This window comes from Podarcis cretensis (assembly GCF_951804945.1).
Source record: "Podarcis cretensis genome assembly, chromosome: 10".
NCBI classification, from domain to species: Eukaryota; Metazoa; Chordata; class Lepidosauria; order Squamata; family Lacertidae; genus Podarcis; species Podarcis cretensis.
In genome coordinates, this window is record NC_137179.1 from 4,313,586 (window position 1) to 4,335,064 (window position 21,479).

General features: G+C 47.9%; 1 protein-coding gene across 3 annotated transcripts in view; it reads left to right on the plus strand.

The window, feature by feature from the left end:
• Positions 1-21,479, plus strand: part of KCP (kielin cysteine rich BMP regulator) — a 190,074-nt gene that overhangs the window by 51,826 nt on the left and 116,769 nt on the right. For all 3 annotated transcript variants that reach the window (XR_013842776.1, XR_013842777.1, XM_079992103.1), the window contains exons 18-31: positions 1,384-1,469; positions 2,364-2,457; positions 3,781-3,933; positions 4,668-4,774; positions 6,699-6,792; positions 8,730-8,903; positions 10,827-10,909; positions 11,093-11,186; positions 13,139-13,321; positions 13,926-14,096; positions 16,164-16,340; positions 17,595-17,680; positions 19,687-19,777; positions 21,115-21,197. Coding sequence is in view for 1 of the 3 variants with exons in the window: in XM_079992103.1 (XP_079848229.1) it covers positions 1,384-1,469; positions 2,364-2,457; positions 3,781-3,933; positions 4,668-4,774; positions 6,699-6,792; positions 8,730-8,903; positions 10,827-10,909; positions 11,093-11,186; positions 13,139-13,321; positions 13,926-14,096; positions 16,164-16,340; positions 17,595-17,680; positions 19,687-19,777; positions 21,115-21,197 (1,676 nt within the window). In the remaining 2 variants the exon portion in view is untranslated. The remainder of the gene's footprint in view (positions 1-1,383; positions 1,470-2,363; positions 2,458-3,780; positions 3,934-4,667; positions 4,775-6,698; positions 6,793-8,729; positions 8,904-10,826; positions 10,910-11,092; positions 11,187-13,138; positions 13,322-13,925; positions 14,097-16,163; positions 16,341-17,594; positions 17,681-19,686; positions 19,778-21,114; positions 21,198-21,479) is intronic.

Genomic DNA, 21,479 nt, shown 5'->3' on the forward strand with positions numbered 1-21,479 from the left:
CCAGGGACAGTCCCGGATTTACAGAAGCCATCCCGGTTTCTGATTTTATCCCGGAATGTCCCGCTTTTCTTCGGAGGTCCCTATTTTCATCGGAGGAATATTGGAGGGGATGGAGTTATGGAACTCCTGGAGCCATTGATGGCAGCCCTGTATGGGGTGGCGGAATATGTTATATAGCATATTTTCCGCTCCATAAGACACACTTTTTTCCTCCTAAAAAGTAAGGGGAAATGTCTGTGCGTCTTATGGAGCGAATGTGTGGTCGTTCGCTGGCTCCCTTTCCGCCCCTTGCCCAGGCCTCCATTGTTGAATGTTCTGCAGACGAAGGCTGTTTTTTTCCCCAGCGACACATGACTGGCTGATTAGTTTATCTGTCTGGAAAGTGTAGAAATGGCTCCCTTTCCTTTCCTAAAGAAGCTGGAGAACTGTGAGTTGAAGCCCATAAAAACAGGATTTCCCCCCTTTGCAAAGTAAGCTCAACAACTTTGAGATGATTCTCAAAAAAGGGCCTTTTCCCCTTTGCAAAAGAAGCTGCACAACTGTGAGCTGATCCCCCAAAAATGGGGCTTTCCTCCTTTCCTCCTCTAAAAACTAGGTGTGTCTCTCCGGACCATAGGAGGGGGAGAACGGGGGGAGGGGGAATTCTCCCCCTCTCCGCTCAGCACCCCTTCAGCGAAGTGGGAGGAGAAACGGAGCCCCTTCCATTTCTCCTCCCGCTTCGCTGAAGGGGCGCTGCGCAGAGAGGGAAAACTGTGCAGCGCCTCTCCAGCGAAGCAAAGCTTGGAGAGCAAGAAGGATCAGTGTGCACTGACCCCTCTAGTTCTCCAGGCTTCAGGCAGCTATCCGCTAGCCTTCGGAGCAGTGGGGGGAGCTCTCCCTCTGCGCTTCGGAGGCTTCGCGTTGCTATCGCTGAAGCCAAGGAGCCTGCATTCGCTCCATAGGACGCACACACATTTCCCCTTCATTTTTGGAGGGGGAAAAGTGCGTCCTACAGAGCGAAAAATACGGTAAACCATGCAATAAAAAGCATTTTTTGAAAGTTAAACAGCATCTGTTATAGCCGCTGGGAAGGATGTATTCTGAATTGCCTGCACAGGCCTGGCAGAATAGAAAAGTTTTTGGCTGGCGTTTGCAAGCTGGGGCAGAAGGTGCCAATTGTATCTGCATTGGCAGAGTCTCAGTCGTCATCCGAGGAATTTCAGGAGCCTAAATTGGGTGGTGGGTTGTGGGGAAATTGGACAGGAGTGTCCTGGGGGAAGGGCAGAGGGCAGGACTGGGCAGGATCCTGACCCCGCAGTTGATTTAGCATTTTTTTGGTGGCTTAAAATGCCATTCGCTTGACCTCCTGCTCCTCTCTCCCCTTTCTCCGATCCACCTGGACAGTGTGTGAATTTGAAGGACGGCCCTTCCAGAACGGAGAAACCTTTCGGCCTCCAGGGGGCAGCCCATGCCTGCAATGCACGTGCTCAGTGAGTAGGGCAGGGGTGGGGCAGGGAGGGGCTCTGCTCAGAGTGGGGGGGTGCCACTCATGGCACAGCGGGGAGGGAGGGGTTCTTCACCATCCCTTTCTCTCCAGCAGGTCCCTTGTTGCTTCCAGATGGCCTGTTTAATTGAACATTCGGTTTCTGGAGAGATTAGACGAAGTTGCCTTTTCCTGACCATTCGTTCTGATTTGCTTGTGGGGAGATTAGATGAAGTTGCCTGTTTGCTGACCATTCGTTCTGATTTGCTTGTGGGGAGATTAGACGAAGTTGCCTATTTCCTGACCATTCATTCTGATTTGCTTGTGGGGAAATTAGACGAAGTTCCGTATTTCATGACCATTCATTCTGACTTGCTTGTGGGGAGATTAGACGAAGTTCCTTATTTCATGACCATTCATTCTGACCTGCTTGTGGGGAGATTAGACGAAGTTACCTGTTTCCTGACCATTCATTCTGACCTGCCTGTGGGGAGATTAGACAAAGTTCCTTATTTCATGCTCATTCATTCTGACCTGCTTGTGAGGAAATTAGACAAAGTTCCTTATTTCATGACCATTCATTCTGACCTGCTTGTGGGGAGATTAGATGATGTCGCGTCGGAGCAAGTCCCACACTTTCCAGTGCACATTTTCCTGTCACTTCCCTTCTTGCAAACGCCCCCTGCTTCTTTGGGGTGGGTGACAACGGGTTCGTTTATTATTTTTATTCCCCTCCAAGGAGCTCAGTGTGTCAAATTTATTTGCTTCCTTATTCATTCGCGAAAAATCTTAACCCTCAGAGCAACTCGCACCGATCTCAAAACGCCTGTAAACACGAGCGAATACTTTCCGAGCCAGATTCTTACGAGATTCCGCTGACCTCTTTCTTTTCCTTCTACAGGATGGGCACGTCCGGTGCCAGGAGGAGTTGTGCCCACCCGCGACTTGCTCCCAGCCCGTCCAAGACCCAGGGCAGTGCTGCCCACTCTGCAAAGGTGAGCTTTGAACCCCGGATGGACTTCAGTTTGGTGAGGCCCTCAGCTCCTGAAGGTCATGGGGCCCTTTCTATGTCCAGCTGTCCTTAGCCAACAACAAATTGTCGCTGTTTATGTGTGCAATATATGCTATATGGTGATATATGAACATAGCTGTCAACCGTCCCTTATTTGGCGGGAAAGTCCCTTATTCCAGCGCCGTGTCCCGCTGCTGTCCCTTATTGATGATGTCCCTTAAATTTCCCGGGTTTCAAAGGAAGCAGCTCCTCTCCCTCCCTCCCTCTCTGCCGGCCAGGGAGGAGGGAGGCTCCAACTGTGTTGCTTGGCTGCGTTGCTCACCCAATAAGGAGTCTAAGAACGACTGGGGGGGGGGGAGCTTGCATGTCTTGTGCCGATCAAATCGGCTGCGTTGCCTGGGGACTCGCCTTTGCTCAGCGCTTCCCAGCAGAGAGGTGACGGCGGTTTTCCTTGCTGCATCCCCTTTGCCGGGTTGCTGCCCTGTGGGAACCACCGCTTGAGGCTTCGTTTGGCTGCTGGCTGGGCTTTCTGCTTTTGGCTTGGAGGGGCTCAGAAGTTGAACATACCTGTGCCTGGAAAATCCCTTATTTTGGCTGCTGATCCCTTATTTTTGAGGCTGCTGATCCCTTATTTTCAAATCTGTAAGTTGACAGCTATGTTTACGAACCTAATCAGTATCCAAAGCCATTTGCACATGTGGCCATCCAACCAGTCGATACAGAATGCAGGCACCCCATATTTAGAAAGGAGGAAACCAGTGATATTTTAGGGAGCAGGCTAGCAAGCGGGACCCATGATGTTTTGGCCTACAATTCCCATCATCCCTGACCACTGGTCCTGTTAGCTAGGGTTCATGGGAGTTGTGGGCCAAAACATCTGGAGGGCCAAAGGTTGCCTATGCCTGACTTGCATCATAGGAGCCTACACAACACAAAACACTGTTGCTGTATGTAGGTTTTATTTTATTTGTTTTTTATCTTATATTATGGAAATGTACATCCAGGTTTTTTTTCCTTTAATTTTTTTTTTTTTCGGGGGGACCCCAAGAGAGAGGGGCCCTAAGCTAGAGCTTGTTTAGATTATACCTAAATCTGGCACTGGCTTTGCCAGTTCCTAGGCAGGACCAATTCTGCCACTCCTCCTGAGTGCTCCCAGGTGAGAGATCTGGCTCCAGCTTGGGCATGTGAGGATTGCAGGTTTGGAAGGGATCCCCAGGCATCATCCAGACTGACCCCGCCACCAGTCCTAGGACGACAACTCTCTCTCTCTCTCTCTCTCTCTCTCTCTCTCTCTCTCTCCCACCAGCGTGTGTCCTGGACAGCGTGGAGTTTGAAGACGGCACCGAGTGGGAACCGGAGGGCGAGCCCTGCACCAGCTGCATCTGCCTGCAGGGGGAGCCGGTGTGCAGCCCCACCCCCTGCCCCCCACTTCCTTGCCAACATCCAGCCCAGCTGCAAGGTGAGAGCACACCTGGACGGCCCGCCTCCAAGTCTCTGCTATAGGGAGGGGGCAGCTGACACAGACAGATGCACCAAATTCCTTTGTACCGCTCACGTGCCAAATCACCCATTGCCAACCTGCTGCCCTCCAGGTCCTTTTCATGATACCGTATTGGCCCAAATATAAGCCTGCCCTAGGGCTGCCTTCAGATGTCTTCTAAAAGTCTGGTGGTTGTTTTCCTCTTTGACATCTGGTAGGAGGGTGTTCCACAGGGCGGGCGCCACCACCGAGAAGGCCCTCTGCCTGGTTCCCTGCAACTTGGCTTCTCGCAGGGAGGGAACCACCAGAAGGCCCTCGGAGCTGGACCTCAGTGTCCAGGCAGAACGATGGGGGTGGAGACGCTCCTTCAGATATACTGGACCTTTAAAGGTCAGCACCAACACTTTGAATTGTGCTGAAAAATTTATAACTGAAAATCAAAATAGGTTTTTTTTAAGTCTTGCTCTGCTTTCCTTGGGACCCCAACCCTGAGAGGGGCTCTTGACGTCTGGGCAGCCCAGAACCTCCAGACACACTGCCCAGACTTGCACCCCGGGGGGTTACTTCAGTGCTGCTAACACAGCGGTCTAACTTCACCTCCAGAGGAGAACTCCATTGTCTCTCGAGACAGATGGGTACCAAACAAGGTTCTTAGCCAGACCAGCACCCAGTAGGTGTTGAATTGTGACTCTCACCCTCTGCCTCCTCTGCAGGGTCCTGCTGCCCAGTGTGCCAGCAATGCTTCTACAACCAGAGGCTCTACAGCAATGGGCAAGAGTTCATTGACCCAGACCATCCCTGCCAGAGCTGCCGGTGTCTGGTGAGAGCCAGCAGGGGACTCAGCTACATTAGTCAAAAAAACCTGTATTTTGAATGCGTTATAAACATGTAACAGTAGATGGCACTGTAAAGCCCAAAACTTTTCTATGTGATTTTACATAGCGGGTTTTTATCCTTTTGTTATAATGATTTAATTTATGACTTGCCATATTTTTCGCTCCATAAGACACACCTGACCATAAGACGCACCTGGTTTTTAGAAGAGGAAAGGGGGAAAGCCCCGGTTTTTGGGGGATCAGCTCACAGTTGTGCAGCTTCTTTTGCAAAGGGGAAAAATCCTGTTTTTGTGGGGTTCAACTCATAGTTCTGCAGCTTCTTTAGGAAAGGAAAGGGAGCCATTTCTACAGTTTCCAGCCAGATCTAATCAGCCAGTCCCATGTCGCTGGGAAAACAAACAGCCTCCGTCTGCAGAACATTCAACAATGGAGGCCAGGGCAAGGAGCCGGAAAGGGAGCCAGCGAACGACCACATATTCACTCCATAAGACACACAGACATTTCCCCTTACTTTTTAGGAGGAAAAAAGTGTCTTATGGAGCGAAAAATACAGTATTTATTGTGGGTTTTTGCCTGTGTGTAGATGCAGCTGAACATCGCCCCAGCATGCCCAGAGGCCATTTTCCTGGACATTAGCTGTCTCACAAGCCAGATACAGTCATATCTTACGTTACGTCCGCTTCATGTTACGTCCTGCAACAACCCGGAAGTACCAAAAAGGGTTACTACCAGGTTTTGCCACTCGTGCATGTGCAGAAGTGCAAAATGACGTCACGCACATGCGCAGAAGTGGCGAATCGCAACCTGCGTGTGCACAGACGCGCCACTGCGGGTTGCGCTCTTTTCATGTTGCGAACGGGCCTCCGGAACGGATCCCGTTCGCAGCCGGAGGTACCATTGTAATTAACTGGGCCTTGCCAGTCCTTACCAGGTCAGTTAAGCAGCTCAGGTCTTGCAAAGTCTGACCATTTTTGATCAGCTTGTGTTAACTCCTCTGCAACCCCATCCCATCATGAACACAAATCATCAGGAAAGCAGAATCTGAAAGATATCTGGAGGGGTCCTGAGTCTGTGCAGTTTAGGCAGGGAACGAACATACGCAGAAGCCACAGTTTTGTTTTTGTTTGTTTTTTTTTAAAAATAGATTTTTATTAGGATTTTTTTTTAAAAGGTTACAAAAAAAAGAAAAAATATAACATATATTTTTATATAACAATCAAAAAAGGAAAAGAAAAAACAATACATATAAAACAATCATCATCCAAAAACAGAAAAGAAAAGAGAGGGGAAAAAACCAAATCAAACCTTTACATCACTTATTTTCATTGGCTTACTTCCTTGACCTCCTCACACCTCCCATTTTTGTATTCTAGTTCTTAGATATTTCAGCAAATCCTTCCCAACTTTGTTTTTATCTTAGTAATTTATCTTAATATATTGTAATTTTGCATTCTCTTCTTTCACCAGTTCATTTTTACTTAATCCTTTATATCTTTTCTGCTAAAACCACATACTTTTATTCCAACCTCTTTCTACCATTCCTTAATTTTGCAATATTTCTGAAGATAAACTTTAAATTTTGTCCAATCTTCTTCCACAAACTCTTCTCCTTGGTCTCAGATTCTGCCAGTCATCTCGGCCAGTCCCATGTAGTCCATCACCTTCATCTGCCATTCTTCCCGGGTGGGTAGATCTTGTGTTTTCCAATACTTTGCGATGAGTATTCTTGCTGCTGTTGTGGCGTACATAAAGAAGGTTCTATCCTCCTTTAGCACCAATTGGCCGACCATGCCCAAGAAGCCACAGTTTTGGAGCAGAACCACTTGTGCTATGTTCTTTGGTAGGAAAAAGGTAGTATACAAATTTAATAGCAATAATAAATAACAGTGCCCCCTTTCTTCGCCGCAGGATGGCACCGTCCGCTGCTCCACCAGTCCCTGCCCCCCGCTGACTTGTCAGCATCCAGAGATAAGGCCTGGAATATGCTGTCCAAAGTGCCCCGGTGAGTCACCAAACGGGTAATTCCCATTTCAGCACCTGGAAAGGTGGGAGTTGTAGTTTGTTCAGGATGCTGAGAGACGCCCTGTTCCCCACATAGTGCTACGGTTCCCAGAATGTATAACCACCCATCCCTCTTCACGGGGAGCTCTGAGGACTGTAGCTCTCTGAAAGGAACAGAGGGAGGGTTGTCTCCTTAATAACTCTCGGCACCCAAACTACAGCTCGTTTGCTGACCCATGGGGTAGATCCACATGTATATACTTTGTAACTAAGTCTGCCTTCAGGGATCCAACTGTGAACTGAATGAGAGTAAACTACTTTTATATAAAATACAGTGGTGCCTCGCAAGACGAAATTAATCCATTCCGTGAGGCTCTTCGTGTAGCGGTTTTTTCGTCTTGCGAAGCAAGCCCATTGACAGCTTAGCGGATTAGCGCTATTAGCGGTTTAGCGGCTTTTAGCGATCAGCTGTTAAGTGGCTTATCAGCGGATCAGCTGATAAGCGGCTTAGGGCTTAGGAAAAGGGGGGGAAGGGGGAAAAAAACCCACAGGAACTCGCAAGACATTTTCGTCTTGCGAAGCAAGCCCATAGGGAAATTCGTTTTGCGAAGCGCCTCCAAAACGGAAAACCCTTTTGTCTAGCGGGTTTTCCGTCTTTCGAGGCGTTCATCTTGCAGGGCACCACTGTAAAATAAAAATTCCTTCCTGTAGCACCTTAGAGACCAACTAAGTTTTTTCTTGGTATAAGCTTTCGTGTGCATGCACGCTTCTTCAGATACACTGAAACAGAAGTCACCAGACCCTTATATATAGTGGGAGGGTGGTGAGGGCTATTACTCAGAAGGATGGTGGGAATGGGTGATTGGCTGATAGGTGTGGTAAACCTGTAACTACTTTTATATACTGTACACAAGATTGTGGCATGTTTATTCTTTTAAGAGAGATAGAAGGGAACTTACCAGGAACCTGATAGTGAGAGGCTTACACGAGCCTGCAACCAGCTACCTGCTGTGTGTTTAAAAGGGGAATGTGAAACTCTGCTAAGGAAAGGAACTTGCTTGCGTAAGTTAGGAAGGATATTGATAAACAATACAGTCATACCTCGGGTTACAGGCGCTTCAGGTTGTGTGATTTCGGGTTGTGCACCGCACCAAACCCGGAAGTACCAGAACGATTACTTCCGGGTTTCAGCGCTTGCGCAGGCACAGAAGCACTAAATCATCATTTTTTATTTGTATGCCGCCTTTCCACAGTTAAAAAACAATGCTCAAGGTGGCTTGCAGCATAACAAGATTCACATAATTACAAAAGTCATAAGCAATAAATAAACCACATCAAAAAAAAGACACAACCAAATGGGAAACAATTTTCACATAAATCAAAATCTAAAACTAAGAATACAGCAGAAGCGCCAAATCGCAACCCACACGTGCACAGGTGCATGGGTCGCGAACGCTGCGGGTCGCGAACTGCCTCTCGCATGGATCACATTCGCGACCCGAGCATCCACTGTATTATTATTATTATTATTATTATTATTATTATTATTATTATTATTTATTTGTACCCCGCCCATCTGGCTGGGTTTCCCAAGCCACTCTGGGCGGCTTCCAACAAAGACCAAAAATATACTAAAATGTCATGCATTAACAACTTCCCTGAACAGGGCTGCCTTCAGGTGTCTTCTGAATGTCAGGTAGTTTTTTATCTCTTTGACATCTGATGGGAGGGCATTCCACTGGGCGGGTGCCACCACCAAGAAGGCCCTCTGCCTGGTTCCCTGTAACTTGGCTTCTCGCAGGGAGGGAACCGCCAGAAGGCCCTCGGAGCTGGACCTCAGTGTCCGGGCAGAACGATGGGGGTGGAGACGCTCCTTCAGGTATACTGAACTGAGGGCCTTCTATCCTCTCCTGCTTCCCTGAACATTCCCACACACAGATTGCACTCAGGACAACCGAGTGGTGCTGGACGGGGAGGAGCTGCCTAACCCGCTGAACCCCTGCCAGGCATGCCTGTGCACTGCTGGAGAACTGCGCTGCAAGGAGCGTCAGTGCCCGGGGGCCTTATGCGCTCACCCCTTGCCCGGATCCTGCTGCCAGAACAACTGCAACGGTGAGCATCTCCTGCACTCGGCTAGAATGCCACAAACACACACACACCCCATCCCGGGAATCACAGAATTGTATATTTGGAAGGGGACAAACACCCCACCAAAGGATCATCTGGCCCAAGTCCCTGAAAGGCAGGAATCACACCCAGAAAGTAATGGAATCATGGATTTGGAACAGGGCCAGATTTCAGTTTGATGAGGCCCTCAACTACTGAAACTAATGGGGCAGCTGTCCTTTGCCAGCTGTCCTTTGCCAACAACAAATGGTCGCTGTTTTTTGTCGAATAGATGCTATATGGTAATTTATGGACCTCATAGGTATCTAAAGCCATTTGCACATTACAAAGTATGTATTTTATCAAAGTAATTGTTGAACTGAAATACAATTAAGAAGTATATTGATAGTGAAATACAATTAAGAACAAGTATATTGATAAAAGGTAAAGGGACCCCTGACCATTAGGTCCAGTTGTGGCCGACTCTGGGGTTGCGGCGCTCATCTCGCTTTACTGGCCGAGGGAGCCACTTCTGGCGAACCAGAGCAGCGCACGGAAATGCTGTTTACCTTCCCGCCGGAGCAGTACCTATTTATCTCCTTGCACTTTGACGTGCTTTCGAACTGCTAGGTTGGCAGGAGCTGGGACTGAGCAACGGGCGCTCACCCTGTCACAGGGATTCGAAGTCCTAGGCTCTGTGGTTTAGACCACAGCGCCACCTGCTGTCCCTAAGTATATTCGTAGTGAAATACAATTAAGAACAAGTGTATTAGAAGAAGAGTTTGGATTTGATATCCCGCTTTATCACTACCCGAAGGAGTCTCAAAGCGGCTAACAGTCTCCTTTCCCTTCCTCCCCCACAACAAACACCCTGTGAGGTGAGTGGGGCTGAGAGACTTCAGAGAAGTGTGACTGGCCCAAGGTCACCCAGCAGCTGCATGTGGAGGAGCGGAGGCGCGAACCCGGTTCCCCAGATTACGAGACTACTGCTCTTATTAATAGTGAAATACAATTAAGAACAAGTATATTAATAGTGAAATAATTATTAAGTTCTAACTTAAAATGACTTTTTATTCATAACAAACTTAATAATGAAAACACATCGGCATTTGGCAATAACAAAAGTTCCTTTAGGAACACAATTTACAAAGACTCATAATCTAATCCAGCCATAAGCAAACTTTGGCCCTCCAGATGTTTTGGACTACAATTCCCATCATCCCTCGTTAACAGGACCAAAACATCTGGAGGGCCAAAGTTTGCCTATGCCTGACCTAATATCTAGAAACTTGCTATAACATGAAATAATAGGTGTAAATATATGATGCAAACAGTTAATAATTATAAATAGCAGAATGTAGGCACCCTATATATAGAAATGAGCAAACAAATTGTCTCTTTTTTGTTTGTTGAATATATGCTATATGGTAATGGATGGACCCAATAGGTATCTCAACATGAAATAATAGGTGTAAATATATGGTGCAAACTGCTAATAATTATAAATAGCAGAATGTAAGCTCCCTGTATATAGAAAGGAGCAAACCAGGGATATTTTAGGGAGGAGGCGGGGCCCATTTCTTACATCCTAGGAGCCTCCACAACACAAAGCATGGTTGCTGTATGTAGCTTTTATTTTATTTGTTTTTGATTTTGGAAATATATATCCAGGTGTTTTTTCCTTTACATTTTTTTTGGGGCCCCCAAGAGACTGGGACCCTAAGCTAGAGCTTGCTGAGCTTATACACAAATCCGGCACTGATTTGGAAGGGAATCCTGTGGGTCATCTATCCCAACCCCGCCTAGAGGCCGCCCCTGATCCCCACTTGTTTCCTAGTCTTGCCCCCAGTCAGCTCTGCTCGCCAGAACCAAACAGATCTCTTTCTTCAACTAATGGGGCCCGCTATTAACCCTTCCCTTCCTGCGCAGGCTGCAACTACGCCGGGAAGGAGTACCCGAACGGAGCTGAGTTCCCCCACCCCACGGACAAGTGCCGGCAGTGCCACTGCATCGTGAGTGCCAGGGTGGCGGGGAAAGGATGGTGGGGTCTTTCCCCTTTGCAATCACAGAAGGGGCACCCAGAGGCCATCATGTCCAACCCCTCCCCTGCAAAGCAGGAATCCTAGCACTGTAGAATCATAGAACTGTACCAGCGCAACGCTCAGCCAGCTTTTCTCCCCCCGTCCCGTCTGCAGAATGGGAACGTCCAGTGCCTCTCGCGCCGTTGCCCACCCCTTCTGTGCCCGGAACCGTTCCTGATGCCCGGAGAATGCTGTCCCCAGTGTCCAGGTAAGGAACTGCACCAGCTTCACCTTCCAGAGTCTGCCCGCTTCCCTGGCAAGGGGTCCAATCCCCGAAGCACTTGCTGCTCACTCACTTATTTCCTAAACGCGCGCGCCCCTCGCACCGACAGAAACTCTCTCAGCAGCTCATGCCGTAAGTACCGTATTTTTTGCTCCATAAGACACACTTTTTTCCTCCTAAAAAGTAAGGGGAAATGTCTGTGCGTCTTATGGAGCGAATGTGTGGTCCCTGGAGCCGAATTGCCCAGGGGCAAAAAGCAGATTGTGCTTTTTTTTTTTCAGAAAGAGGGAAGGGGGTGTTGAAACAAAACCGCTGAGCAGCTGGTCGGCAAGCCATCAGGAGGGAGATAAGGGACTCTAGGTATAAAGGAGGCTGCCTGGAAGTGGGGAGGTAAAAGCCCATGGATCCTCAGGATTTTGGCACTGGGTCACCCCAAATTCACCATCAGATCACATAGCATGTCTATGGCTACAGCCTGCATCAAAAAATCACGCATCCACTGTTTCGTGGGGCCGCAATGGTCCAAAAATGTGGTTACAAGGCACGGATCCACATGGATTCTCAGGATTTTTGCATTGGGCTACCCCAAACTCACTGTCAAATCACATATCATGTCTGTGGCCACAGCATGAACCACAAAAATCATACATCCACTGTTTCGTTCAGAATATATTTTTTTTCTTGTTTTCCTCCTCTAAAAACTAGGTATGTCTTATGGTCAGGTGTGTCTTATGGAGCGAAAAATACAGTAACCAAATGATTTTGGCATTTATCGCAGAAGACAATTATTAGAGGCCCTACAACACAATAGGCTCAATTCTATGCCACCAACAGTTCAGGACCTGCTTTCGGACAGGAATGATCAAATTACTATAATAGTGGCTGAATTTTTGAGTGCTGTCCATGTAGAAAGACTGGGCCGTTATAAAGAGATTTAGTGGTTCTCAATTGATTGGTGATGGGGTATGTTGTATCGTATTATTTATGCAGATTGATTTTCTCTGGAGTTAAAGATCTGACTGGGAAAAACCTTGTTATGTTGAGCTCGTATTTTGCACAATTTGTATACGCTGTCTGTTTGACAATGTGTGGTTTGCTATGCCTAATAAAGGATATTTGATTGATTGACAAGTAACCAAATGCGAAATACAGTCGGGAATATGCAGCGGAAGCCATGAAATGGCTGCATGAGTTGTTTGGAAAGGCCTTGGTGAATTAAGGAAAAAGACTTGCCTATTGCCAAAGGCTTGGAGGACCCTGAAAACCCCCCTGCCAGTGACTCAGAGCTACAGCAAAGGCGGTGCTGTGTAGTGGTTAGAGTGCCAGCCCATGGCCTGGGCGAGGCCAGGGTTCAAATCTCCACTCAGCCACAAAGCTCACTGGGCGACCTGGGACCAGTTACTGTCTCTCAGCCCAACCTACCTCACAGGGTTGTTGTGGGGGTTAAATGAGGGGGAGGAAAGAACCATGAGGGCCATCTTGAACACCGTGGAGGAAAAAGGTAAGCTATAGATGTGGTGATAATAATATAAAGGGAAAGGGACCCCTGACTGTTAGGTCCAGTAGCAGACGACTCTGGGGTTGCGTCGCTCATCTCGCTTTATTGGCTGAGGGAGCCGGCGTACAGCTTCCGGGTCATGTGGCCAGCAGGACTAAGCCGCTTCTGGCGAACCAGAGCAGCGCACAGAAACGCCGTTTACCTTCCCGCCGGAGCAGTACCTATTTATCTACTTGCACTTTAACATGCTTTCGAACTGCTAGGTTGGCAGGAGCAGGGACCGAGCAACGGGAGCTCACCCTGTCGCGGGGATTCGAACCCCCGACCTTCTGATCGGGGGCTCTGTGGTTTAACCCACAGCGCCACCCGCGTCCCTCCCTTGCCACTCCAAAAGGCCACTGCTTTCCAACTCTCAACGCTCCTTTCCTCCTTCTTACAGCTCCCCCAGCCGGCTGCTTCTACCTGGGTGTCCCCTACCAGCACATGGGGCGGTTCTATGACCCGTCAGACAAGTGCCGCGACTGCATCTGCAACAATGGGACCATCACCTGCCAACGCCAGCCCTGCGCGCCCGCCCAGTGCTCCCACCCACTGCAGCTGGACTGCTGCCACTCGTGCGACGGTGAGTGGTCACTTCTGAGCTTATGCATGTGGGAATGTTCAGGGAGGCAGGAGAGGATACATTGTTTATTAACATCCTTCCTAACTTGGGTCAACGCTCAGAGCCTGGCACATGCGGAATACACTTCATTGAGGTTGTCAGGCTACAGGGAGTGGCAACAACTGGCCACGCATCTGCCGCCAAGCCGGGATCAAGGTTCTTATATCGATTTACAAAGCCCTGAGCAACTTGGGTCTGGAATAGCTTGGGGACCAACTGGACCCTGAGCTTGATGGCTCAGATCATCTGCAGAGCGCTATCAGTCGTTCCTGAGTTAGTGAGGTTTGTTTGACAACAAATCTTTTTCTAGTGGCAGGGAGTTCCACAGGACTCGGCAGACGGCGCTGAAAGGTTTTGTTTCCCGTTGTTGTCCAGGGCTTTGTAAATCGATATAAGAACCTTGAACCCCCATACTCTCATACGCCCCTTTGTTTAACCCATCAGCTACCTTCTCCCTCCCCACCGCCTTCCCTTCCAGAACCCAGGAGTCCTGGCTCCAACCACCCCTCCCCTTTCTTCACTGACTAGCCCTCCTCTGTGCTCTCTCTTCCCCGGCCACCCCCAGGTTGCCTTTACCAGGCGAAAGAGCTCCCCAACGGAGAACAGTTCCCCGACCCCAAAAACCCCTGCAGAGTCTGCTCCTGCTGGGAGGGGAGCGTCACCTGCAAGGCCAAAACCTGCCCGCCATTGGAGTGCCCCTTCCCCGTCTCGGGACCTTGCTGCAAAGTCTGTGAAGGTAAGCGCTCTGGATGCATGCCAAAGAGGAGGAAAGAAAGATACAGTGGTGCCTCGCAAGACGAAATTAATTCATCCCGCAAGTTGCTTCGTCTTGCGATTTTTTCGTCTTGCGGAGTGCAGATTCCCCGGGTATTAACGGTTTTACGAAAAAGGAAGCAAACCCGCAAGACGTTTTCGTCTTGCGAAGCAAGCCCATAGGGAAATTCGTCTTGCGAAGCACCTCGAAAAACAGAAAACCCTTTCGTCTAGCGAGTTTTTCGTCTTGCGAGGCACCACTGTAGATAGAGAGATGATAGATAGATGATAGATAGATAGATAGATAGATAGAGATAGATAGATAGAGATAGATACATACATAGATAGATAGATGATAGATAGATAGATAGATAGATAGATAGATAGATAGATAGATAGATGATAGATAGATAGATATAAATATAGATAGATATAGATATAGATATAGATATAGATATAGATATAGATACAGATACAGATACAGATATTGATAGATGATAGATGATAGATAGATAGATAGATAGATAGATAGATAGATAGATAGAGATAGATAGAGATGATAGATAGATACAGTGGTGCCTCGCAAGACGAAAAGAATCCGTTCCGCGAGTCTCTTCGTCTTGCGGTTTTTTCGTCTTGCGAAGCAAGCGCATTAGCGGCTTAGGGGATTAGCGGATCAGCTGATAAGCGGCTTAGCGGATCAGCTGATAAGCAGCTTAGAGGATCAGCTGATAAGCGGCTTAGCGGATCAGCTGATAAGCGGCTTAGCGGATCAGCTGTTAAGCGGGTTAGCGGATCAGCTGATAAGTGGCTTAGTGGATCAGCTGATAAGCGGCTTAGCGGATCAGCTGATAAGCGGCTTAGCGGATCAGCTGTTAAGCGCCTTAGCGGATCAGCTGATAAGCGGCTTAGCGGCTTAGAAAAAGGGGGGAGGGGAAAAAACCCGCAGGAACTTGCAAGACATTTTCGTCTTGTGAAGCAAGCCCATAGGAAATTCGTTTTGCGAAGCACCTCCAAAACGGAAAACCCTTTCGTCTAGCGGGTTTTCCGTCTTGCGAGGCATTCGTCTTGCAGGGCACCACTGTAGATGATAGATAGATAGATAGACACACACACACACACACACATACAGTGGTACCTCGGGTTACATACGCTTCAGGTTACAGACTCTGCTAACCCAGAAATAGTACCTCAGGTTAAGAACTTTGCTTCAGGATGAGAACAGAAATTGTGCTCCAGTGGCACAGGGGCGGAAGCAGGAAGCCCCATTAGCTAAAGTGGTGCTTCAGGTTAAGAACAGCTTCAGGTTAAGAACGGACCTCCAGAACGAATTAAATACTTAACCCGAAGTAACACTGTATATATTTGTCGTTTAGTCTTTTAGTCGTGTCCAACTCTTCGTGACCCCCTGGACCAGAGCATGCCAGGCCCTCCTGTCTTCCACTGCCTCCCGCAGTTTGGTCAAACTCATGCTGGTAGCTTCGAGAACACTGTCCCACCATCTCGTCCTCTGTCGTCCCCTTCTCCTTGTGCCCTCCATCTTTCCCAACATCAGGGTCTTTTCCAGGGAGTCTTCTCTTCTCAGGAGGTGACCAAAGTCTTGGAGCCTCAGCTTCAGGATCTGTCCTTCCAGTGAGCACTCAGGGCTGATTTCCTTCACAATTGAGAGGTTTGATCTTCTTGCAGTCCATGGGACTCTCAAGAGTCTCCTCCAGCACCAGAATTCAAAAGCATCAATTCTTCAAAAGATGGAGGGCACAAGGAGAAGGGGACGACAGAGGACGAGATGGTTAGACAGTGTTCTCGAAGCTACCAGCATGAGTTTGACCAAACTGCGGGAGGCAGTGGAAGACAGGAGGGCCTGGCATGCTCTGGTCCAGGGGGTCATGAAGGGTCGGACACGACTAAACGACTAAACAACAACCGTGGTCATAAAGTTATGTAACTCCTGCTACTGACTGCATGTTGCATGGATATTACTAATTATTCCCGCTCGCCTGCCTGTGTGTGAGCCTGAAATTCTCTCCTGCCTTCCTTTCTGCCACCCCAGGTTGCAAGTACCTCTCCGAGGGCTACCTGAACGGCCAGGAGTTCCCGGACCCCCAGGACGCCTGTGGCCTCTGCACCTGCATGAATGGCTTTGTCACTTGCACCAAAAAGCCCTGCTACAAAGTGGGGTGCACCCACCCTGTCCGGGCGCCCGGCCAGTGCTGCCCCATCTGCCACGGTGAGGTCAGAGTGCCGGGGCAAGGGGGGGGGAGAGAGGGGGCTACAGGCAGAAACAGGAGCAGACAAGGAAGAAAAGCGTTCAGATCTGCCTCTGAAAAGCTGGAGTGGCTTTCTGAACATGCTCAGGGGCACTGTTTCCTGCATAATAATAATAATAATAATAATAATAATAATAATAATAATAATATTCCCGCCCTCCCCAGCCGAAGCTGGGCTCAGCGTGGCTAACAACAATAAAAGTGACACAGCATTCTAAAATCAATTCATTCTAAAATCAGTTCAAAATCAAATTAATGGCAACCATTGGGCTAGAGTTCTGTGTGGATTACCAAAGGAGGGGGTCAGACTGTGGTGGAACAGCTCCGTCTTGCAGTCCCTGCGGAAAGATGTCAAGTCCCACAGGGCCCTAGTCTCTTGGAACAGAGCGTTCCACCAGATTGGGGCCACGGCCAAAAAGGCCCTGGCTCTGAGAATCCGAGACCTGGGAGAAGAGAAGGTTGAAGAAGACTGGAAGAAATTTAAGATTTATTTTAAAAAGCATTGTAATTTGGTTGAATGTTAAGAAGGATGCTAGATCATAAATAATTGACCACCACTAAATTAGATGGAATTAGGATGATAAGTAGATCGAGGAAAATATAAACCATTTGGAGAACGATTAGACTATGTTTAAAAGAATGGGACCTAGGAATATAAATAAGATGATAATTTGCTGGTTAAAATTTAAGAAGATGTAAGTGGGAGCGGGAGATGTGAGGGAGTCCAAAGAGGTTTTGAAAATATGTCATGATATATGCTATATTGTTGATTATTTTTGCATTTGTATTCAAAAAAATTTTAATAAATATTTATTAAAAAAAAAAGGCCCTGGCTCTGGCTGAGGCCAGCCTAACCTCCCTGTGGCCCGGGACCTCCAAGATGTTTTTGCTTGAAAACCGTAAGGTCCTCCGTGGGACATACTAGGAGAGGCGGTCCCGTAGGTACAAGGGTCCTAGGCCGTATAGGGCTTTAAAGGTTAAAACCAGCACCTTGAACCTGATCCTGTACTCCACCGGGAGCCAGTGCAGCTGGTATAGCGCCGGGTGGATGTGATCCCGCGGCAAGGACCCCGTAAGGAGTCTCGCCGCAGCATTGTGCACCCGCTGGAGTTTCTGGATCAGTCTCAAGGGCAGCCCCACGTAGACCTTCAGACTGGAACTTGCAAAAGCAGGGAGTTCATCATCGTTCGCCGCCTTCTCCTGTCTCCACACAGGCTGCTCCTATAACGGTGTCACCGTTAGCAACGGGCAGAGCTTCGCCGATCCTGGGGACCCTCTCTGCTCCCAGTGTACCTGCAAGGTGAGTTGGTCAAGGGCTGAGGGACGTAAGCAGCTCAAAATCTGAGGCTGGGGACAGGGACACATTCTGTCTCTGCATCGGTCAGCCCTGCCTCGGTTGCAAAAAGAATTGTGGAACAGCAACCCCCCTTTCCACAATATCGCTTTGGGCTTTTCCACAAGACGGGATCATAGAAGCAGGGATGGATTTGGGTTTGATGAAAAAAAGGAGGAGTGAGATCAACAAGAACAACAAAAATAATAAGAACTGGACAAAGCTGGAGGTGGGAGCATTTGGGACATCCAGATTTGACAGGCTTAAAGAAATAAAATTGGAGTTTTTACTCCTAGATATAAAAATCTGGATGGAAGAAATGGGCTTTTTTTTTGAGACAGATTCCTTCCAAGATTGGACATTCGAAATTAAAGATGACTGGTAAAGGACTATGGCTTAGAGAGATGTGGGAACTCCAGGAAGACATCAGAAGTTGAGGAACATTGGGAACGCAACCGGGAAAGGGGGGAGGGAAATTCGGAATCCAAAGGGTGTAAAATAATTTTTTTTACCTTTTTCTATTTTAATCTGTATTGCATTTTAAAGGGGGGAACTCGCGGGGGGAAGTCCTGGAAAGATGTTATTGGGAAAAAGATTTTAAAATTGGATGTGTTTTTTTTTTGTTGTTGTTGTAATTGGAAAACCTTAATAAATATCATTTTTTAAAAAAAGGATTTAGGTTTGATGAGGCCCTCAGCTCCTGAAGGTCATGGGGCCCTTGATATGTCCAGCTGTCCTTTGTCAACAACAAACGATCACTGTTTTTTGTGTTGAATATATGCTAGATGGTAATTGATGGACCTAATAGTTATCTCAAGCCATTTGCACATAACAAAATATGTATTTTATCAAAGTAATTGTTGAACAGAAGTACAATTAAGAAGTATATTAATTGTGAAATACAATTAAGAACAAGTATATTGATAGTGAAATAATTATTAGGCTCTAACTTAAAATGACTTTTTATTCATAACAAACTTAATAATGCAAACACATTGGCATTTGGCAATAACAAAAGTTCCTTTAGAAACACAATATACAAAGACTCATAATCTAATCCAGCCATAGGCAAACTTTGGCCCTCCAGATGTTTTGGACTACAATTCCCATCATCCCTAGCTAACCGGACCAGTGGTCAGGGATGATGGGAATTGTAGTCCAAAATATCTGGAGGGCCAAAGTTTGCCTATGCCTGACCTAATATATAGAAACTTGCTACAACATGAAATAATAGGTGTAAATATATGATGTAAACTGCTAATAATTACAGTGGTACCTCGGGTTAAGAACTTAATTCATTCCGGGGGTCCGTTCTTAACCTGAAACTGTTCTTACCCTGAAGCACCACTTTAGCTAATGGGGCCTCCTGCTGCCGCTGCGCCACTGGAGCACGATTTCTGTTCTCATTCTGAAGCAAAGTTCTTAACCCGAGATACTATTTCTGGGTTAGCGGAGTCTGTAACCTGAAGCGTATGTAACCCGAGGTACCACTGTATAAATAGCAGAATGTAGGCAGCCTATATATAGAAATGAGCAAACGCATTGTCTCTGTGTTTTGTGTTGAATATATGCTATATGGTCACTGATGGACCTCATAGGTATCTCAAGCCATTTGCACATAACATTTGCAACCAGTCCATGCAGAATGTAGGCACCCTATATATAGAAAGGAGCAAATCAGTGATATTTTAGGGAGCAGGCGGGGCCCATGACTTACATCAGAGGAGCCTACACAGCACAAAACACTGTTGCTGTATGTATGCTTTGTTTTATTTGCTTTTTATCTTATATTTTGGAAATGTACCTCCAGGTTTTTTTCCTTTAAATTTTTTGGGGGGCCCCAAGAGAGAGGGGCCCTAAGCTATAGCTTGTTTAGCTTTTACGTAAAACTGGCACTGCATAGAAGGGAACCCACGGGGTCCCTTCAAAATCTACAATTCTGTGATTCTAACCCTCTGCTCCGTTTGCTACAGGCCGGCTCGGTTCAGTGCCTGAAAAAGCTCTGCCCGCCAGCCCCCTGTGCCTACCCTGTGCCCGGACCCTGCTCCTGCCCGTTGTGCCAAGGTCAGTGCCCCTTGGGCAAAGGTGCCCTACCCGCTATGGGGCAGGGTGAGTGGTTTAGAGTGGAGTGGCGGGTTCCCCACGGGGGCCTCATTGGCCTGGAGCCCCTCTGATCCAGGAAGATGAACAGAGCATTCTGGGCAGCAAGATCCAGAAGAGCGGAACAAATTATATTTTCGTGGGGTCTCAGTTCGGAGGACGATATTTGGGCATTGAAATATCTGGGGGGCTGCCTCCGGAGATTTCTGGACTGAAGAAGGTCCTGTGTGAGTGTATGGAGGCGGTTGGAGGATGGATGGCGGCTAGCAGATTGAGGTTGAATCCTGACAAGACAGAAGTACTGTTTTTGGGGGACAGGAGGCGGGCAGGTGTGGAGGACTCCCTGGTCCTGAATGGGGTAACTGTGCCCCTGAAGGACCAGGTGCGCAGCCTGGGAGTCATTTTGCACTCACAGCTGTCCATGGAGGCGCAGGTCAGTTCTGTGTCCAGGGCAGCTGTCTGCCAGCTCCATCTGGTGCACAGGATGAGACCCTCCCTGCCCGCAAACTGTCTCGCCAGAATGGTGCATGCTCTGGTTATCTCCCGCTTGGACTACTGCAATACGCTCTATGTGGGGCTACCTTTGAAGGTGACTCGGAAACTACAACTAATCCAGAATGCGGCAACTTGACTGGTGACTGGGAGCAGCCACCGAGACCATATAACACCAGTCTTGAAAGACCTGCACTGGCTCCCAGTACGTTTCCAAGCACAATTCCACGTGTTGGTGCTGACCTTTAAAGCCCTAAACAGCCTCGGTCCTGTATACCTGAAGGAGCGTCTCCACCCCCATCATTCAGCCTGGACACTGAGGTCCAGCTCCAAGGGCCTTCTGGCGGTTCCCTCATTGCGAGAAGTGAGGCTACAGGGAACCAGGCAGAGGGCCTTCTCGGTGGTGGCACCCGCCCTGTGGAACTCCCTCCTACCAGATGTCAAAGAGATAAAGAACTATCAGACTTTTAGAAGACATCTGAAGGCAGCCCTGTTTAGGGAAGCTTTTAATGTTTGATGCACTACTGTAATTTAATATTTTGTTGGAAACCGCCCAGAGTGGCTGGGGAAACCCAGCCAGATGGGCGGGGTATAAATAAAGTATTATTATTATTATTATTATTATTATTATTATTATTATTATTATTATTCCACAGAGGGCACTAGGTGGGCAAAACTGGTTCTAGGCCAACGGTTCTTTAGGCACCAGGTGAAAACGCTCTTTTTCAACCGGGCCTTTGGCAGACTAACGCCAGATGCCCTTTTAAATTATGGGATGTCTGAGTCCTTCCTTGTTCCTTCCACTGCAGGCTGCAGTTTCCAAGGCCGTGAATATGGGGAGGGAGACAGCTTCCCTGCCCCCAACAAGCCTTGTGAGGAATGCCGCTGCCTGGTAAGTTTTGAGATTTACCTGTGTTTCTTCCATTGTAGCGGGTTGGTCTAGAGGACCTCTTAAGTGCTTTTCAACCCTGCACTTATATGTTCCTGTGATTCTAGGACTGGACTTCTGCCAGTCCATAATAGCATCCAACTCTACTATTTCCCATGAACCGGCCTCTTTTATCTCTTCAGTCTTCAGACGCAGATACCACAAGCACATTCTCCTTTTTGACCCTAAGGCCCATTCCTATCAGTAATGGTTTAATTAAACACATCGACTTCTCCATGTCAGCCA